The 16875-nt window shown below is 34.9% G+C and overlaps 1 protein-coding gene, 1 non-coding gene and 1 pseudogene across 4 annotated transcripts in view; all 3 read left to right on the top strand.

The window, feature by feature from the left end:
* Positions 1 to 16875, top strand: part of CCPG1 (cell cycle progression 1) — a 68215-nt gene that overhangs the window by 19532 nt on the left and 31808 nt on the right. For 2 of the 3 annotated variants that reach the window (XM_028147788.2, XM_054716216.1), the window contains exons 5-9: positions 1332 to 1536; positions 3524 to 3619; positions 5337 to 5588; positions 10670 to 10791; positions 13098 to 14503. In XM_028147788.2, coding sequence (XP_028003589.1) covers positions 1332 to 1536; positions 3524 to 3619; positions 5337 to 5588; positions 10670 to 10791; positions 13098 to 14503 — 2081 coding nt within the window. The remainder of the gene's footprint in view (positions 1 to 1331; positions 1537 to 3523; positions 3620 to 5336; positions 5589 to 10669; positions 10792 to 13097; positions 14504 to 16875) is intronic. The other variant, XM_054716215.1, reaches the window with a different exon arrangement.
* Positions 4747 to 4826, top strand: MIR628 (microRNA mir-628). The gene has a single exon (NR_129218.2). It is a non-coding gene; the product is annotated as a microRNA mir-628 (primary transcript).
* Positions 10054 to 10148, top strand: LOC114232062 (U6 spliceosomal RNA; annotated as a pseudogene).

Below are 16875 nucleotides of genomic sequence, written 5' to 3' on the forward strand. Positions count from 1 at the left end.
TTGCATTTTCTTTTACACATTTGAGATTAAGGAAGATTATGTGGGGGCCAGAAAAAGTAAGGTAATGATTGGATTACATGATAGTTAACAAGATTATGTACTATCTTGGGTGGTTACAGTTTATTTCATAGGTGCGTTGACCTAGATGTACAGATATAATGGACAGGGCTTGTTTATATGCCATGACTACCTACCATGACCTGCCCAGTTAGGGATTTATGATCAGATCATCCTGTGAGGTTATTTTCTGTAGAACCTCTTTTTTTCATCCACATTTTCCCCTTTTGATCATAAATCTGAAGGTCGAATAGTGTGGTCTCTCAGTTCTAGGAAGGCTCATTCCTAGGAAATCTCAGTATGGATGCCATCTTGACTGTTGGTGATGGGGAAACACTGTAACCAGAGGGTCTGAGTTTCGGCTGCATTTTCCCAAACCAGGAAAGGCAGGTAAATGGAAGGCAGTCAGGTTTTATGGCCTTCATTTTAAAAAACACTCTGGACCATTTCTATCCTGAGAACTATAATGATTCGAGTCCTGCCTTCTGTCTCTCATCTTTCTGTATTTGGCATCTAGTATAACACTTACGTAAGCCATAAAAAGTATTAACAGTTACACATGTTCAGCCATCATAAACAGTTGAACTATGTAGAAAAACCCAAAGAACAAGTACAGGTATTATTATGACTAATACCATTAGTAGACAGGAAAAGACAGACAAAATGGATTCAGAGTTCAACATCAATCCATAGGTATACAGGCCTTGTCGATGTATTGGTGTATAGTTTGTCTAATTAGATTACCTTCTTGAATTATATTGAGAAATTAAGCTAAAATCAAGGTCAGTTTTTAATTTGAGGACGAACTAAATCTTATCCTTTAGCATTTACCTGACTTCTAGATAAAACTAGATAGCTAAATGATCTTTACATGGCATAACTGTTCAAGTTTATTACATACATAACCAGGAAAATTTCATCCGTCTTTTAATGGGCTCCCTGACTACAGGGTTACACATAAATAACCCCATGGAACCAGGAAGAAATCCTGTCCTTTCTATGTTCCTTTGGGTCATAAAGGTGGGCTTCTTAGCTTTTGCAGCCTATAAGGAGTAGTCAGTAGTTAGAGTCCCCAGGGATTTGAAGGGGTTTTCATACTAAAAGATGAACCTACTATTGAGTAATCCTTTCCTATTAGATAGGATTCATATCTTTTATTTCAAGCCCAAATTATCATACTACTTAAGTACCATTTTACACCTTGAACTATGTTGAAAATATAAGGCCCTTAAATAATTGTTGAATTTACTATCTCTCAAATTATGATTCCTCAGGGAGAGGAAGAAAAGTCACTTGAAGACAATGTTTCTTTTGGAACTGTCAGTGACGATTCTGATATTGTGACCCTTGAGCCACCTAAGTTAGAAGAAATTGGAAGTCAAGAAGAAGCCATAAGTGTTAAAGAAGCACAGAGTCCAGAAGACTTTAACATGGGCTCTTCCTCTAGCAGCCAGTATACATTCTGTCCACCAGAAACTGGTAAGAACTATGCAAAGAATACACTGATAACAGACTTACAGACTCCCGTGACCATATTGTATACAATGACTTGTTTTATAATCCTAAATCTCAAGTTTTGAAATATTTGAATTAAACTCAAGAAACGTTTTTATAAAATTTACTGTTATATTTAATTTTTTCCTAGACTCTAGGGCCTAGAGCATAGTCTTTTGCTATAACAATAAATGCCATCTCTTATTAAGTAAAAGACCAAAAAAAAAAAAAAAAAGCTTCAAGGAGAAGGAGGTTTGTTAATGTCTCAAACACTCCCTTTGACATGTTTTAGATCTTAGAGAGTGGAGATTGAGCCATTATGCCTAAAAGCAGGAGAATGTTAAGATTTCTACCTACAATGATAAAAATTTTATATTGTAAAAATAGTGAAACTTCTTTCTCTTCAGTTATTAGTCATTTAACAAACAGTTACTGAGTGCTACTATGTGCAAAACAGGGCTCAAGTAGCTGGCAGTACAGCAGCATCCCAAAACCCTGACCATTCATTTTAGATTGAGTTATGAAAATGTGCCTATTGTAAGTCACGTTGTTAATGCAGTTAATGTCTGCTGTTCAGACAGAATCATTTGGAGGTTAAAATGTGAGTTACTGAACTAATTCCCTTCTAGAATTTTTTGGCTCAATTTTAGGGACGTATAACATCTTTCAATGTGGTATAACTATTTAGACACAAGTTACTAGAAAATATAAGAAACAAACCTGTAATTTACCAACAGTTATTAACCCACAATTATAACTTAAGAGTGAATTATGTGAGAGACACCTTGGAATACTGCCAGTGATTCCAGTAATTTCTTAATTTGATGCAGAAACAGGAGCATGTAGTATCTATTTTAGATCATTTCTTTAGATTTTACCATTCTTTAATATTTACATTTGCCAAAATCAGACAATGGAATTTTTATTCAGTTTAAGTTAATAAAATGTCTGCAAGTAGAGATTTTTTAGTTAACTCATTTAATGAGTTATTTTCAACTAGAGTTTCAGTAGTTTGACTATAAACAAGAGCTTGAAAACACTTTATTCAAAATGTTTAAATACTTATCAGGTTTTTCTTAGTCATCAGAGAGAAACTTTGGTGTTGGCTAGAATAGGGCAAACATAATTGATTTTAGAATCCATTTTGGTCATCAAATTTCATTTTATTTATTAAAATATAGGATTTAAACTGTATACTAGTATTCAATTACTTCTTTTAAAGGCTGTGCTGGTTTAATTTGAGAAGATCAGTAGGCCAGAAAAGGTCGTTGAATGAAGTAGGAGTAGTGGAGAAGGGTCCAAGCAGACATTTAGGAAATTGACGCTATACATGCTGTTATTTTTTTTCCAGATACTTGGACACTTCAGAGCACATTATTCTAGTTTTAATCTACTTTCTAAATTTGGACTTGGGAATTTTATAGATTCAGTTAAGAGGTATATTTTATTAGGTATTTTTATCAATTGCTATCCCTCCCAAAGGAATTACTTCAATAAAGAACATGTTAAAAATAATAAAAAGTTACATCGGACTGTGTTGAAAATACTACATATACTAGTATATATCAGTTGCCCAGAGTTTTTGTTCTCTTTCCCTTATCCCATATTTTTCTCAGTTTAATTTCCTGCTACCCATTGCTTATTTTGTTTTTTTCCTTTCTTCATTTGTGTTGGATTTCAACTTCAGTTTTTTTCTTCTTCTAAATTAAATTCTTGTGACAGTTATCTTTTGTTGATGTAAGAACACTCCCCTCCCTCTTTATATGACTCTTTCCTCCCCTAAGAGAGCAAAGTTGGTAGTTGTAGAAAAGTTTGTATTGTATATGTTTTTTAAAAAGGCATAATTGTTAGATTTTGATGGAGCACAAATAATGTTAAATGATAATTAAAATTAGTATTTTCAGTTCTCTTTTTCCCTGTTATTCTTTATAATAAAGCTTTATACATCTTTTTTCCTGTTTATTCACAAAAGAAAGGTGGTGGGAGAAGCTGTGGAAGATTCCTGAATGCATAAGGGGATGGGCTGATCAGCTGAAACACCATGTTCCTAGCCAACTCGCTTTCCAAGGTGGTGTGACTAAATCTGTCAGCTTTTCTAGAGCTGAGTGTGCCTAGTCACATTTACTACTTACTTAGTGCTTTAAAGATATCTATTGTCAGCTATGATACTCTAAGTAGGTGTTCAAATTTATTTTGTGATAAAGCTGGCTAAGCTTATTGCATGCCTTTGCATTGCTTGCATCTTGGACTGTGGGCCAAATTAAGCTTTAAAAGACTTATAAAAATAAAAATATTTCAGCTATCATGTATGGGTTAAAAAGATGGAAGCATTAGATAAGGATGTAAATTTATTAATACCGGTTAGGCTGGTTTACTTGGAATATATAATGAAGTCAATATGTTAATGTAGAATTGAAAGTTTATTAAAGGAATTTTGACTAAAGGTTTGTTTTACATTGACCCATCTTAATATTGTCAGAAAGTCTGACTTAAAATACTCCATCCCTGAATGCCTTTGTATTATGTAATGCTTTATTTAAGTCTTCCTTTCTTTCTTTTTGTCCAAGAAATGTAACCTCACACCTGAGGCGGCGGCATCTTGGAAAAACTAGTGGTCAAGAATAACCAGATAAACATGATGGGCATAAGGGTCATGAACAAAAGATCTCTCAGTAGCTTCTGTATCACTAAATATTAGGAATATTCATTCAGTAGTGCCTTCTCTCTTTGTGTATTTCGTTGTAAATGTGAAAGTTAACTGAACCCTCCATAATCCTTCTTTAAAAAGTATTGCCTAACTTAAGTCACCAGCTTTCCTGTGGCATGGATAGCCTGCCTTCTGAAGAACTGTTTTGCTTTTTTAAAGCATGAATGTTTGTTGTTTTGGAGCTCTGTGTATCAAGTTCAAGCTCACATTTTATCCTTACTTTTAATGCTCTTTTTCTTTCTAACTGGCCAGGGGGAATTATTTCTAAGTCATGTAATTTTCTGTCAACATACAATCTTTTTGATAATATGAAACCATGTTAATAAATTATACATATGAAAAAACTGAAGATAATTTTTCTGGTGTATACTACTATGTTTCCAGGACTTGAGATTTCTTGTGAATTTTAAACAAAAGTTACGGTTTACTATTTTTTTCATAAAGGAGCTGCACCAGATTATTCCTTAATATCGGAGATAGCTGTTGTGTCACTTCCTCATGCTGACATATTTACTAGAGGGTGAAATTAATAGCCTTCTAGTAAGAGTGGCAGTTGAAGGGAAGGGCTCATCTGACTTCTGGAAGTCTGTGTTTAACTAGAGTGCTCTGAACCTTGATTATGGACTCAGAATGGAAGTGAAACTAGAAAAACACCCAAGGAACTGCTTGTATATGTCCCTGTGTTCCTTAAACAGCCGAGCTTAAATTGAAATTGAAGAGATACAGGTTTTTTTTCTTTTATTCTAGAAATAGTATTTATTTATAGCTCTACTATCAAATTTAACAGACTATGAGAATGATTGTTCTGATGGTATAAACTATAAGAGAGGTTTAACAATAAAACAGCTAGACCTTCAAAGGCACAGAATATGATTAACAGATTCTTGTATATCACAGTTGAAATATTTTATGTTTTGGCATTATGTTGATAAACTTGAAAACTTGAGTTCATGTTGTGTTGTTTTTGGCTGTCTTATGTAAAAAAAAAGCATGTAGGGGTGGCATTGATTATTCTAAATCATATATACTAGGGAACCTTTTATAAAATTTTTAATATTTATCTACTTTTTTTTAATAGTATTTTCATCTCAGCCGAGTGACGACAAATCAAGTAGTGATGAAACCAGCCATCAGCCCAGTCCAGCCTTTAGACGCCGCCGTGCTAGGAAGAAAACTATTTCTAGTTCAGAATCTGAAGAACGACTGCTCGCTGACCAAGAAACTGAACCCTCTAAGGAGCTGGGTAAACGCCATTTCAGTAGTGGCCTCAATAAGTGTGTTATACTTGCTCTGGTGATTGCAATCAGCATGGGATTTGGACATTTCTATGGTAAGTAATTGAAAATTTGTTAAACATAAACTGATGGCTTAGGGTAGAGGCACTTACTAAGAGTGAGGAATTTTAGGTCTGTTTTAGTGTCATTAAATATATGACCTTGGAAAGCTCATATATTTAATGACAAAGCTATTTTCACTTAAAGGAAGCAGTATTTATTTAAGAAATGTAAGGATTATTGGCATGTATTTTTTTAATAAGGGAAAGATTAGAAGATTAAAAATCTGAAATGCTTACAATGAGGTAAATAGTTTATTTTAGAACCACAATTAAAGTAGTTTGAACTCTGACTTTATTAGGAGGATTATCTAAATCCCAGTTGAAATAGTTACAATTGAAATGTCACAATAATTGGTGCTCATTATTTCTGCCTTCAGGTTTTTTTTGTTTTTTGCCTTCAGGTTTCACTCAAGCTTTATATATTGTTCTTTTTAATTTTTTTTTTCTTTATTGTTTAAGGTATTACATATGTGTCCTTATCCCCCCATTGCCCTTTACCCCCCTTCTACTCATGTCCTCCCCCTCCCCCTGGTGTCTGTGTCCATTGGTTAGGCTTATATGCATGCTTACAAGTCCTTTGGTTGATCTCTCCCCGTTACTCCCACCCTCCCCTACCTTGTTAACATTTGTTGTTTTGTAGTTTAGCATTATACTCTGCTCACTGTTAATCTTGTTAGTATTTGTGTACATTGATTATCTTAATGAAAAAAGCCTGTGAAAGTCTCTTGGATAAAAAGAGGAAGGACTTCCATGTTATTTTTCATTTGGGAGCCCAGCCATTGAATCTTTTTTTTCCCTCATTATTTTAATATGTAATCTATTGATTTCAGAGAGAGGAAGGGAGAGGGAGAGATAGAAACATCAGTGATGAGAGAGAATCACTGATCAGCTGCCTCCTGCATGCCCCCTACTGGCGATCTAGCCCACAACCCAGGCATGTGCCCTACCTGGAATCCAATCATGACCTCTTGGTTCATGGGTCAGTGCTCAACCACTGAGTAACATTGGTCAGGCCAAACATGAAATCTTATTTAAGGTACTACAGGCCCAGTGCATGAATTCATGCATGGGTGGGGTCTGACCGCCTGGCCCCAATTGGGGCAGTTCAGGCTGGGCCTGTTGGGAGGAGGAGAAGGCAGGAGGTTGGCTGGCTGGCTGGCCCTGCCCCCATCAGGCCGGTTTGCTGGCCACTGTGGGCATCATAGTGACAGGTCATTCCGGTCGTTAACAGTGTTCTGGTCAGTGGCTTTTTATATATGTAGATATACGTATATGCACAAAGTTGAGAGTGAGAACTGAACAGTCACACTGCTATATTAGAATCAAAACAAATGTCTTGGATCTTGTCAACAAATTTCAGTTTGCCTTCTATTAACTACTTTTAGGATTTTTTTTACTACATAATCCACACTTTAACTTTCTGAAGTATTTCTGTTTTGTTAGTTCCTTCTACCAATGTGTTCCTTATATAAAGTTTGAAGAAATACTCCATGTTGATTTGTGGGAAAAATACATTATTCAACATAGTAGAAAGTGAGGTAACTTACTGAAGATAGTCAATACTTGTTTTAAGTCAGTCAGTAAAATGTGTTTCTTCTTGTATTTAACTTTATATAATAAAAATAAGTAATTACACTCCTGCTTGAATTTATTACTGAAATACTATAATTTGTATCCTTCCTTGAAATTTGTTGTGATGGGATTTGACTTAACTTTTTTATTATCTAGCTGGAGCAAATGTGTGAATATATTTTATTTTTTGAGCATGATTTTTCCCCCCACAGGTAAACCTGGAGGTAACGAAGGAGAAGGTCTTATCTTAATCTTTTTTCCTACTAAAAATAAAATTAGTAATTTAATATTAATCCAGATTCCATTAAAACCTCACCAATTGCATGAACTTTTAAGTATTTTGTAGAAAGACCAATTTAGAGAGGAGTGCTTTCAAAATTGAGTTGACTTTAGAGCCAGTTTGAATTTCTCATGCACCATGAAGTCAGTCATTGTACACCATAATCATTTTCTTTATAATCATTTTTTTAAAATATATTTTTATTGATATCCCAGAGAGGAAGATAGATAGATAGATAGATAGATAGATAGATAGATAGATAGATAGATAGAGGTAGAAACATCAATAATGAGAGAGAATTATTAATTGGCTGCCTCCTGCACGCCCCCTACTGGGTATCGAGCACATAGATTGATGCTCAACCACTGAGCCACACCAGCTGGGTTTCTTTATAATCATTTAATAAAAACATACTACTAAGAGCCACTCAAAACATGTACCAACTTTGGCTCTATATAATTTTGGAGTTTCAGACCTATCCTGGAAGGAAGAGAAAAGTAGTTTGAGGATAGTAAAGTAATGTACTTACAGGTATTTGCGACTGCTCAAGGTTCTGAAACTGCTTACAGAAGTTTAAAGAAAAATCTTCATGTATGATGCACCTATCTTCCTTACTTTTCTTTGTTCATAAACTATCCATATTCTAAATCATTAGTGAAGGTCAGTTGATTCAGTTTTCTCATGAAGTTGCTTTAAGTATTGATAGGCTGCCCAGCTCTTGGACAACAATGTAACAGAATATAAGTAGGTGCCACATTATGTAGAACAGATGTAATTTCTAGCTCAAAGGCTACACTTAACTGAGTCATCCTAGAGATGGTAGGATTTGAGGTGTGTTTGGTCTTATTATGCTTATGGAGGTGGAAGGAAAGTGGAACGAACATTCCTGCAATGGAGAGTCTGATAACTTGAAAGTAAACTTGCGGGTTTGGAAGCAGTGAGAAGACTGCCTGGACTAGAGCAGAATTGATATTTAGAAATAATGGAGTGTAAGGTTGGACTTTGTGGGATGCTGTTATATTGTAAAACATCTTGGAATTTGGTAGGAGAGTTTGATTTATATAGTGACCTGATGGCAATAATTTTAGAGAAAAAAAAAATGGTATGGGGAAAATTAGAACAGTCATTCAGGAAGTTTTGTAATTTAGATATTCAGTGACCAGGGCCTTAATTGTAATGATAGTGCATATGGAGAAAAGGTTGGTGAAATAAGGGAGATTGAACTAATAATGGAAGAGAGAACTTTGAGCTGGGGTAATGGAGATATTGGTGGTTTGTTTTTTAAATTCCAATAAGTATGCTAGCTGCTTTACTTTTGGAGGTGGGGGTGTTAATGGGGAAGAGTTTTATTAGATGATAAATAAATAGATGGTGAGCCACTTTGGTTTGTTTTTACCCAACTTTAGAATGGTATAGGGCATCAGTTAAAATTTTATTTTATTTTTATGAAGTTGTCCCCAAAATTGTGCCCAACAGGCAGCTGTGATACGTTGGCTGGAAGCTCTGGTGAGATTGGTAGAGAAGTCTTAACAGCAGTGACAGCAAAAACTGACATTGGGTTAATAAGATTAAGATAAATAGGCTTGTACCAGAAGGGCAAGATTATACTTTGAGCAGTAACACTTCATAGTCAGGCAGCTGAAGATGTGTATATATGGTGGGGAGGACCAAAACTTCAGGGAGTGTCTGACACCTCACTTTAGGAAAAAAACAAAAACCTAATAGGTTGAAAAAGGCCACATAAAGACAGTCATCAAACATATACCATGTAATAGTACTGCCAAATCAGATATCAGTACACAGTTTTAGGTTATTTTCCAGTGATCAAAGGAATTCATCCTATTAGAAGTTTGAAAAGAAAGATTTTTCAGTCACTCTGGGAATTACAGATGTATTTATTTCAACAATTTTAAAAATTAGATTCTTTTGAGTAATACTTAAACAAATTTGCCATGCTTTTATAAATTAGAAAATTTAAAGGATGTGAATCTTAGAGTATCAGCTGTTAATTGGTAACAGTTGTCTAATTTGGCAAAAGTTTTTAGCGTTTTTCAAGATGTATTGAAGAAACTAAAAATTAATTTTTTTAGCAGTAGGAGAAGAAATACTAAACTGTCATTACATCCTTTCATTACAAAACTCTGTGATATCTTTACATAATGCTATGCCACTCAGTAGACGTAATATTGTCAAACACGTTTTGCCTTATTTTTCGTTTCCTGGTGTTTTTTTCTCATGCATGAAGCATGTAGCAGCATGTGAAAAGGCATGTCTTGGCAAATAAACATTTTATATTTTAAGGTAAAAATAGATAGCATACTAGTTGGTTTAATATCCCTGTATGACTGCTGGAATAGGGACGGTGATACTTCAGTACAGACCTAACCAATGCAGTCTGAAAAGATTTGGGCTTTGAGAATGGTGGATAATCAAAGCCAATTATTTTCCTTGTTATACCTTTTGGGTTTGTGTTATATTATTTAGGTAAAATATAGAATTTTTTGTTTTTCCTTACAACTTGTGAATAGACTTCATGCTTTCTTTCTCTTTATGGGGGAATGCAATAATTGATGTACTTCAGAGATCCCTCAAAACCAACAGGCCTGAGTGCTCACTTTGGCAGCACATATACTGAAATTGGAACAATACAGAGGAGATTAGCATGGCCCTGTGCAAGGATTCGTGAAGCGTTCCATATTTTGTGCAGTACCCCAGTGGGCATCTTCACACACTTTCATTAGCTCGGAAGAAGTATGAGTCAAAGCACAACATGTGACACTCAGTAGCAAAATTGTGACTTTTCATTATAAAAAAAAAATCCCCAAAACCAGACCTGAGTGCCTCTATAGAGTAAGATAAAAACATTACATAAGTTGTTTTCTTTGTTAGGGTAATGTGGGCTGCTTATTTTAATCAAAAGGATTGTGAACCACTTAAATGTCTCTGGTATAATAAAACAAAAAAATATATTAACCTATTTGTCTTGATCTGTTATATTAACATTTATCTACCACCATTCAATGAATGACAGCATGAGATTTTACTTACTAATTCTTTGTTTATTATATATTGAGAATGTTTATAGAACTGAAATGCTGTTATTTTGAAGGAAATGATCCTATCTTGATTAGTTAAACATATGCAGATTAAATGTTCTATTATGTTTCAAAATATTGGCAATCATAACATGTTATAAATCTCTAATAAAAATGTTCATTTTTAGGCACATTTCAGATTCAGAAACGTCAACAATTAGTCAGAAAGATACATGAAGATGAATTGATTGATATGAAGGACTATCTTTCCCAATGTGACCAGAAACAAGTCTCTGTTACAGATTATAAGGTGTGTACTACTAATCCTATATAATAAAAGGGTAATATGCAAATTGACTGAACAGCAGACTGACCAGAATGCCTGCAGCCCCTCGCCCCGGCCAGCCCCGCCTCCCAGCGGGTACCCCCCCAGAGCCGCCCCTGATCGGTCCCCTACCCCAGACAGCCCACCACCGATGGCCCCCATCTGGAGCAGGCCGGCTGGACCCCACCAGTACATGAATTTGTGCACCGGGCCTCTTAATACATTTTATAAAAATTGTTAGCCCATAATTAATATGCTATTCAAATATAGCTATGATATAGATTGGAAAATCAATAATAATATTAATAATTGTCGATTGAATACTTTTTGTGTCCTTGTCACTTTTGTGAGTACCTCACATACAGTATTTCTCATTTCTCATCACTACCCTGTGAATTAAACAAGTGTTAGCTTCATTTCAAAGACTGGAAAGAGATTAAAAAAAGCTAAGTAATTTTCCCAAGGCTGGCAACTGGCAGAGCTTAATTTAATTCTGACTTCAAAGATGTTAGTCCTAATCACTTATAATTAACCTATTTTAAATTGATATTATATATAAAACATTATTATTAACTTTATTTTTACAGAGCTGAGCAAAACATTTTCATTTAATGAGAAAGAGGAGTGTTTGTATCTTAAGCCCTTCCCTTGATCAAGGAAAATAATCAGCCAGTTTTTTTTTTCTTCTAAGATTTCGTGTTAGTTCTGATGGAAGAGATAGCATGTTATATTTTCCTAAAACTCGCCTAACTCCAGCAGGACTGTGCTGTTCATTTTGTCCAGTTACCTAACACATTTGTGGGTTTATGAGGACCAGCAGAATAGCGGGTCTCCTGTTTAGTTCTTCCCTGGGAAGGGTGTAGGGATTATAGATAAAATCAGGTTAGGAAAATAAACTGTTCATTTTTTTTTTTTTCAATTTCCCCAAATTTCCTTTATACTTAATTTATGTAGGTATCCCATAAAAGGTTCTGATTATATTTCTTTGGAATCCCACCTGACATCTGAATTATATATTTCAGGGAAGGACTACTAAAGTTAATTGTAAATAGTTTAGTTTTCCCTACCTTGGTCAGAGGATATTTTCACGAGGAGCCATTTTCTTCACTATCATGGTTTTTGGTTCCCAAGGCCACTGGCTTTTAGACCTGCCCTGCATAAATCTTGACTGAGTTAGTTCTTGTAGAGCTTTTGTCTTCAGCTGTTAAATGTGGTTTGAATTTTTGAAGATCTTCATGGAGGACCTGCTGAGGATCTGCTTACCAGGCACTTAATTCAAGAATATACAGTTTGCTGGATAAGGAATGTTGTGCCCTCTAGTCATTCTGTGGCTGCCTCTGCCTGTGCATTTAAAGATATGACTATAATGAAACTTTAAATTTTAATTTGTTCTCTGAAGATTCATAAGCCAGACAGTGAAATATCCATTTCAGGTAGTTATTTTTCAAGTAGAAAATACTGTCATTCTCTTAAAGGATATATATATATATTTTTTATTTCAGAGAGGGAGAGGGAGAGAGATAGAAACATCAATGATGAGAGAGAACCATTGATTGGCTGCCTTCTGCATGCCCCACACTGGGGATTGAACCATGGCCTCCTGGTTTCCAGGTTGACACTGAACCACTGACCTACACTGGCTGGGTGAACATGAATTTTTTTAAATCAAGGGTGCTGACCTTGGAATTATATAGTTAATCTGATCAGTTTTTTTTTTTTTCAGATTATTTGAATTTTGGAGAATTAGTTATAAATGTTAGCAAGATTCATTCTGTACTTTTAAGGGCAAGATAAATTATCTGATTTATCAGAACTTAGAGATGTTAATTTGCATAGGACTAGGGTGTTTCAAATAGGATAAAGATTATTGAAATTTTTTTCCTTCTGAGATTGCAGTATGTATAAAGAGAATTTTTTGAAGCGTGAAGTCATTTCTCGCTTTAACTTTTTTATAAAAAATAATCTCCCTCACACAAGGATCACAGAAGCCTTTAGTCCTGCCTACACTCTCCAGGAGTCTTCTCGTGAAAGATTAGAATCCTGTAGTCAACAGATTCCTTTTCTCCAGTAAGGATTTCAGATGACTATGGGAAACACATGGACACAGACAATAGGGGGGTGAAGGTCTGGGGTGGGGTGGGATCTAGGTGGAGGGGGGCATATGGGGAAACAGAGGGGGCATCTGTAATACTCTCAACAATAAAGATTTTAAAAATTATATGTCTTAAAGATTTAAATTCAGCTTTTAAAGCACTTGCCATTTTTCTTTCTTCTCTTTCACAAAAATTTAGTCATTGAAGGAGAACCTTGCAAAGTGTTGGACCCTTACTGAAGCAGAGAAGATGTCTTTTGAAACTCAAAAAAAGAGCCTTGATACAGAAAATCAGTATTTAAGAATATCTCTGGAGAAGGAAGAAAAAGCATTGTCTTCATTACAAGAAGAGTTAAGGAAACTAAGAGAACAGATTAGGATATTGGAAGATAAAGGGACAAGTACTGGATTAGGTACTGAAAACCAGAAACTTAAGCAGTATTTGAAAGAAGAAAAGCAGAAAACACGCAGCATCCTTAATCAAAGGGAGACTCTATTGGCAGAAGCAAAGATGCTAAGGAGGGAACTGGAGAGAGAACGACTAAAAACCATGGCTTTAAGGGTGGAACTTCAGCAGTTAAGCTCTAGGCAGTCAGATGGCAACCCAGATTCTCCCAATGTATTGACAGAAAAAAAGGAAGTAGAAATCTTACGGGAAAGACTCACTGAGCTGGAACGGAAGCTAACCTTTGAACAGCAGCGTTCTGATTTGTGGGAAAGACTGTATGTTGAGGCAAAAGATCAAAATGGAAAACAAGAAACTGATGGAAAAAAGAAAGGGGGCAGAGGAAACTACAGGGCCAAAAATAAGTCAAAAGATACGTTATTGGGTTCAGTTAAGGAAACATTTGATGCCATGAAGAATTCTACCAAAGAGTTTGTGAGGCACCATAAAGAAAAAATTAAGCAGGCTAAAGAAGCTGTAAAAGAAAATCTGAAAAAGTTCTCAGATTCAGTTAAATCCACTTTCCGACATTTCAAAGATACCACCAAGAATATCTTTGATGAAAAGGGCAATAAAAGATTTGGTGGTACAAAAGAAGGAGCAGCTAAAAAACCAACAGTTTTTAGTGAATACTTACATCCACAGTATAAGGCACGTACACAAAACCAGAATAGAGGCCCTGCCATGCAAAGAGAGGGAAGGAAAGAAAAGCCAATTCACTTTGAAGAATTTGGGAAAAATACAAATTCACAGAAATGCAGTGCTGAACATGGCTGTAGTGAAAATTATAATTCTTTCAGAAAGTCTTGTTCTGGTGTATTTGAATGTGCTCAACAGGAATCCATTAACCTTTTTAATATGAAAGTGTCCAATCCTGTAAGGATAGATGAATTTAGACAGTTAATTGAAAGGTACTTATTAGAAAAACTGGATAGTTTTCATCACTGGAAAGAACTTGATCAATTCATCGATAAGTTTTTCATGCATGGTATCTTTATACATGATCAGAAGCTCTTCACTGACTTTGTTAATGATGTTAAAGATTATCTTAAAGACATGAAGGAATATCAAGTAGATAATGATGGAGTGTTTGAGAAGTTGGATGGATATATATATAGACACTTCTTTGGTCACACTTTTTCCCCTCCATATGGACCCAGGTCGGTTTACATAGCACCATGTTATTATAATAGTTTTTAACATTTGTAGATTGGATAGCATTTTATTTGATAAGTTTCTTGGATGTTATTATTTATAAAGTACTTCAAAAAATAGTGCTATTTGTAAAAGTACTTTATTGTCAGAATTTAGAATAAATTAAATGGAAAGATATCATTTCAAGTTATAACTATTACAGACTGAAAATTTCATATAACCAGTTTGACTTAAGCAAATAGTTTCATTAGCTTATTTTGTTTTCATTTTAGTCTATATGAAAAGGTAATCACCTTAAGTGAAATTTTCCTTTAATCTTTTATTTACTCACTTTTGGGGAGCTAGGAGTGAAGAATTCAAATTAAATTCTGAAGTCAGAAGGGCTCACATATAATGATTTGGATGTCCCACTTATTTTCATTTGTCTATTCCATTCGTCAACTAAATTACAATATTTAATTCACTTATTACAGAATTATTGTAGTGATATGATTAAAGAGGCAAACTTGACAAGCCACAAGTTCTAATGTGTGTGCTTTGTACATAACTTCTAAAAATAACTATCTTTGCTTATCACCTTTATATTCAATAATAATGAGACTTGACTAATCTTCAAATGTTAGCTTTATTTTTTACATTTGAGATAGTTACACAGAGTGTCCCAAAAACATGTATACATACTTTAACAGCTGATAGCTCAGTTGATGTTTCTTTCTTTTTAAGCAGACTAAGCTTTGAACAAAGAAAATTAATCCACTAGACTTTTTTTATGAGGATACATAAAAGATGAAGTTTACGGCACAAAACAGATGAATTGAGGGCACACAAATAGTGAACAAAATGATTCTTGATGTTTGCTTTTCCATTGCTTCGAGTTACCAGCAGTGCCTGGACCTGAATGGTCATCAGTTTGAAAACAGGCACTGACAAAAACCATTATTCATTTCTGTAGATTCTTTTAATTTTTAAAAATGAACTGTATATTAATAAGCACCACCTTTATAATCATTCAAAGTGTGTATACATTTTTGGGGGACACCCTATATATCTGAATAAAAGTAATGTGTCTATAAAATAATGAGACTGACTCGTGTCATTAGTCATTCAGTGAATATTTAGTGCTTATAATGAGTAAAGCACTGTGAGGCTGCATTGAGGAAATATGAAAAATTCTTGCTGTGAAGGAGCTCACAAGCTTTTGAGAGTTAGGAACTCAACTTTTTAAAACTGGCTTTGAAGGAGAAATGAATTTGCCAAGCAGATAGGTATTTGGAGATGTGAAGACATGCTACTTTAGGGAGGAAAGATAGTGCTGGGGTATGAACAGAAGACAATATTTAGCTTACATTGAGAGCCACATTTTATGCTCAAGTATGTGCTTTATGGCATTTTTGATCACTGACAGTAGCCTGTGGGATTTATTGGAAAGGATGAAGCTAAGGTGGTTTTTAAAACAATACAGGCATGAACAGAAAGGAGAGATATTTGAGTAATACATGGTAAAATTGGTGGTTTTTGTGGAAGAAGTAGAAAGCAACAATTTCCAGATTTCTGTGTTAAGGTTTTGGGTAAGGGGAATTGGAAATGAGTTGTGCTCGGAGGAAGCTATTGACATCCAAAGGAGAGGATTAGTTGGCCATTAGTTTAGCCCAGACTCTGTGTGTAGTCTAGGCTGGAAGTATTTATCAGACTCCTGGGGAACACCAACATATGAGGGGTTGTAGGAAAAGAAGGCTGAGAATGACAAGACAGAGAGTGGCATCATGAACATCCAAAGATGATCTCAAGTAAAAATAATATGTGTGTGTTAAACGCTTTAAAAAAAGGATTAGATTTCTTGGGTGGGGAATTGGGTAGCCATGGATGGCATTACGGACTGTTTCCAGGGAAGGAGTGACAGAAGCCTGGTGGCATTATGGACTGGTTGAGTGACATTGTGACAGAAGCCTGATTAGAGATAAAGGAAACCAATAAATGTAGACATGGGTTAACTTGAGCTGTAAGAGAGAAAAAGAGGGACTTGGTTTTGTAAGTGGTATATAAACATATTTCTGCTGAGGGATGAAGCCAATGGGGAGGGATTGATTTTTTTCAGGAAAGGAAGAAAAATAGTGGAAACATCTCATTATTTTATTGTCACATTTCTGGGGTGTTTTGTGTTTTTTGTTTTGTTTTTGTTTTTTGTCTTTTTTTCTATAGGATAAAAGTAGACTGAATCTTTCTGGCTTGGTTATACTATGATTATACTTCAGTTTAATTTAACATCCTTTCTCAGAGTGTTCAGATAATAGATTAATGGAGAAAAACATTTAAATTGTTTTTTGTTTAAATAAATTTAACTCTAACATAGATGAAAAAATGTGTTTACTGCTTTCAG

This window comes from Eptesicus fuscus, chromosome 5 (assembly GCF_027574615.1).
Source record: "Eptesicus fuscus isolate TK198812 chromosome 5, DD_ASM_mEF_20220401, whole genome shotgun sequence".
Classification (NCBI taxonomy): Eukaryota; Metazoa; Chordata; class Mammalia; order Chiroptera; family Vespertilionidae; genus Eptesicus; species Eptesicus fuscus.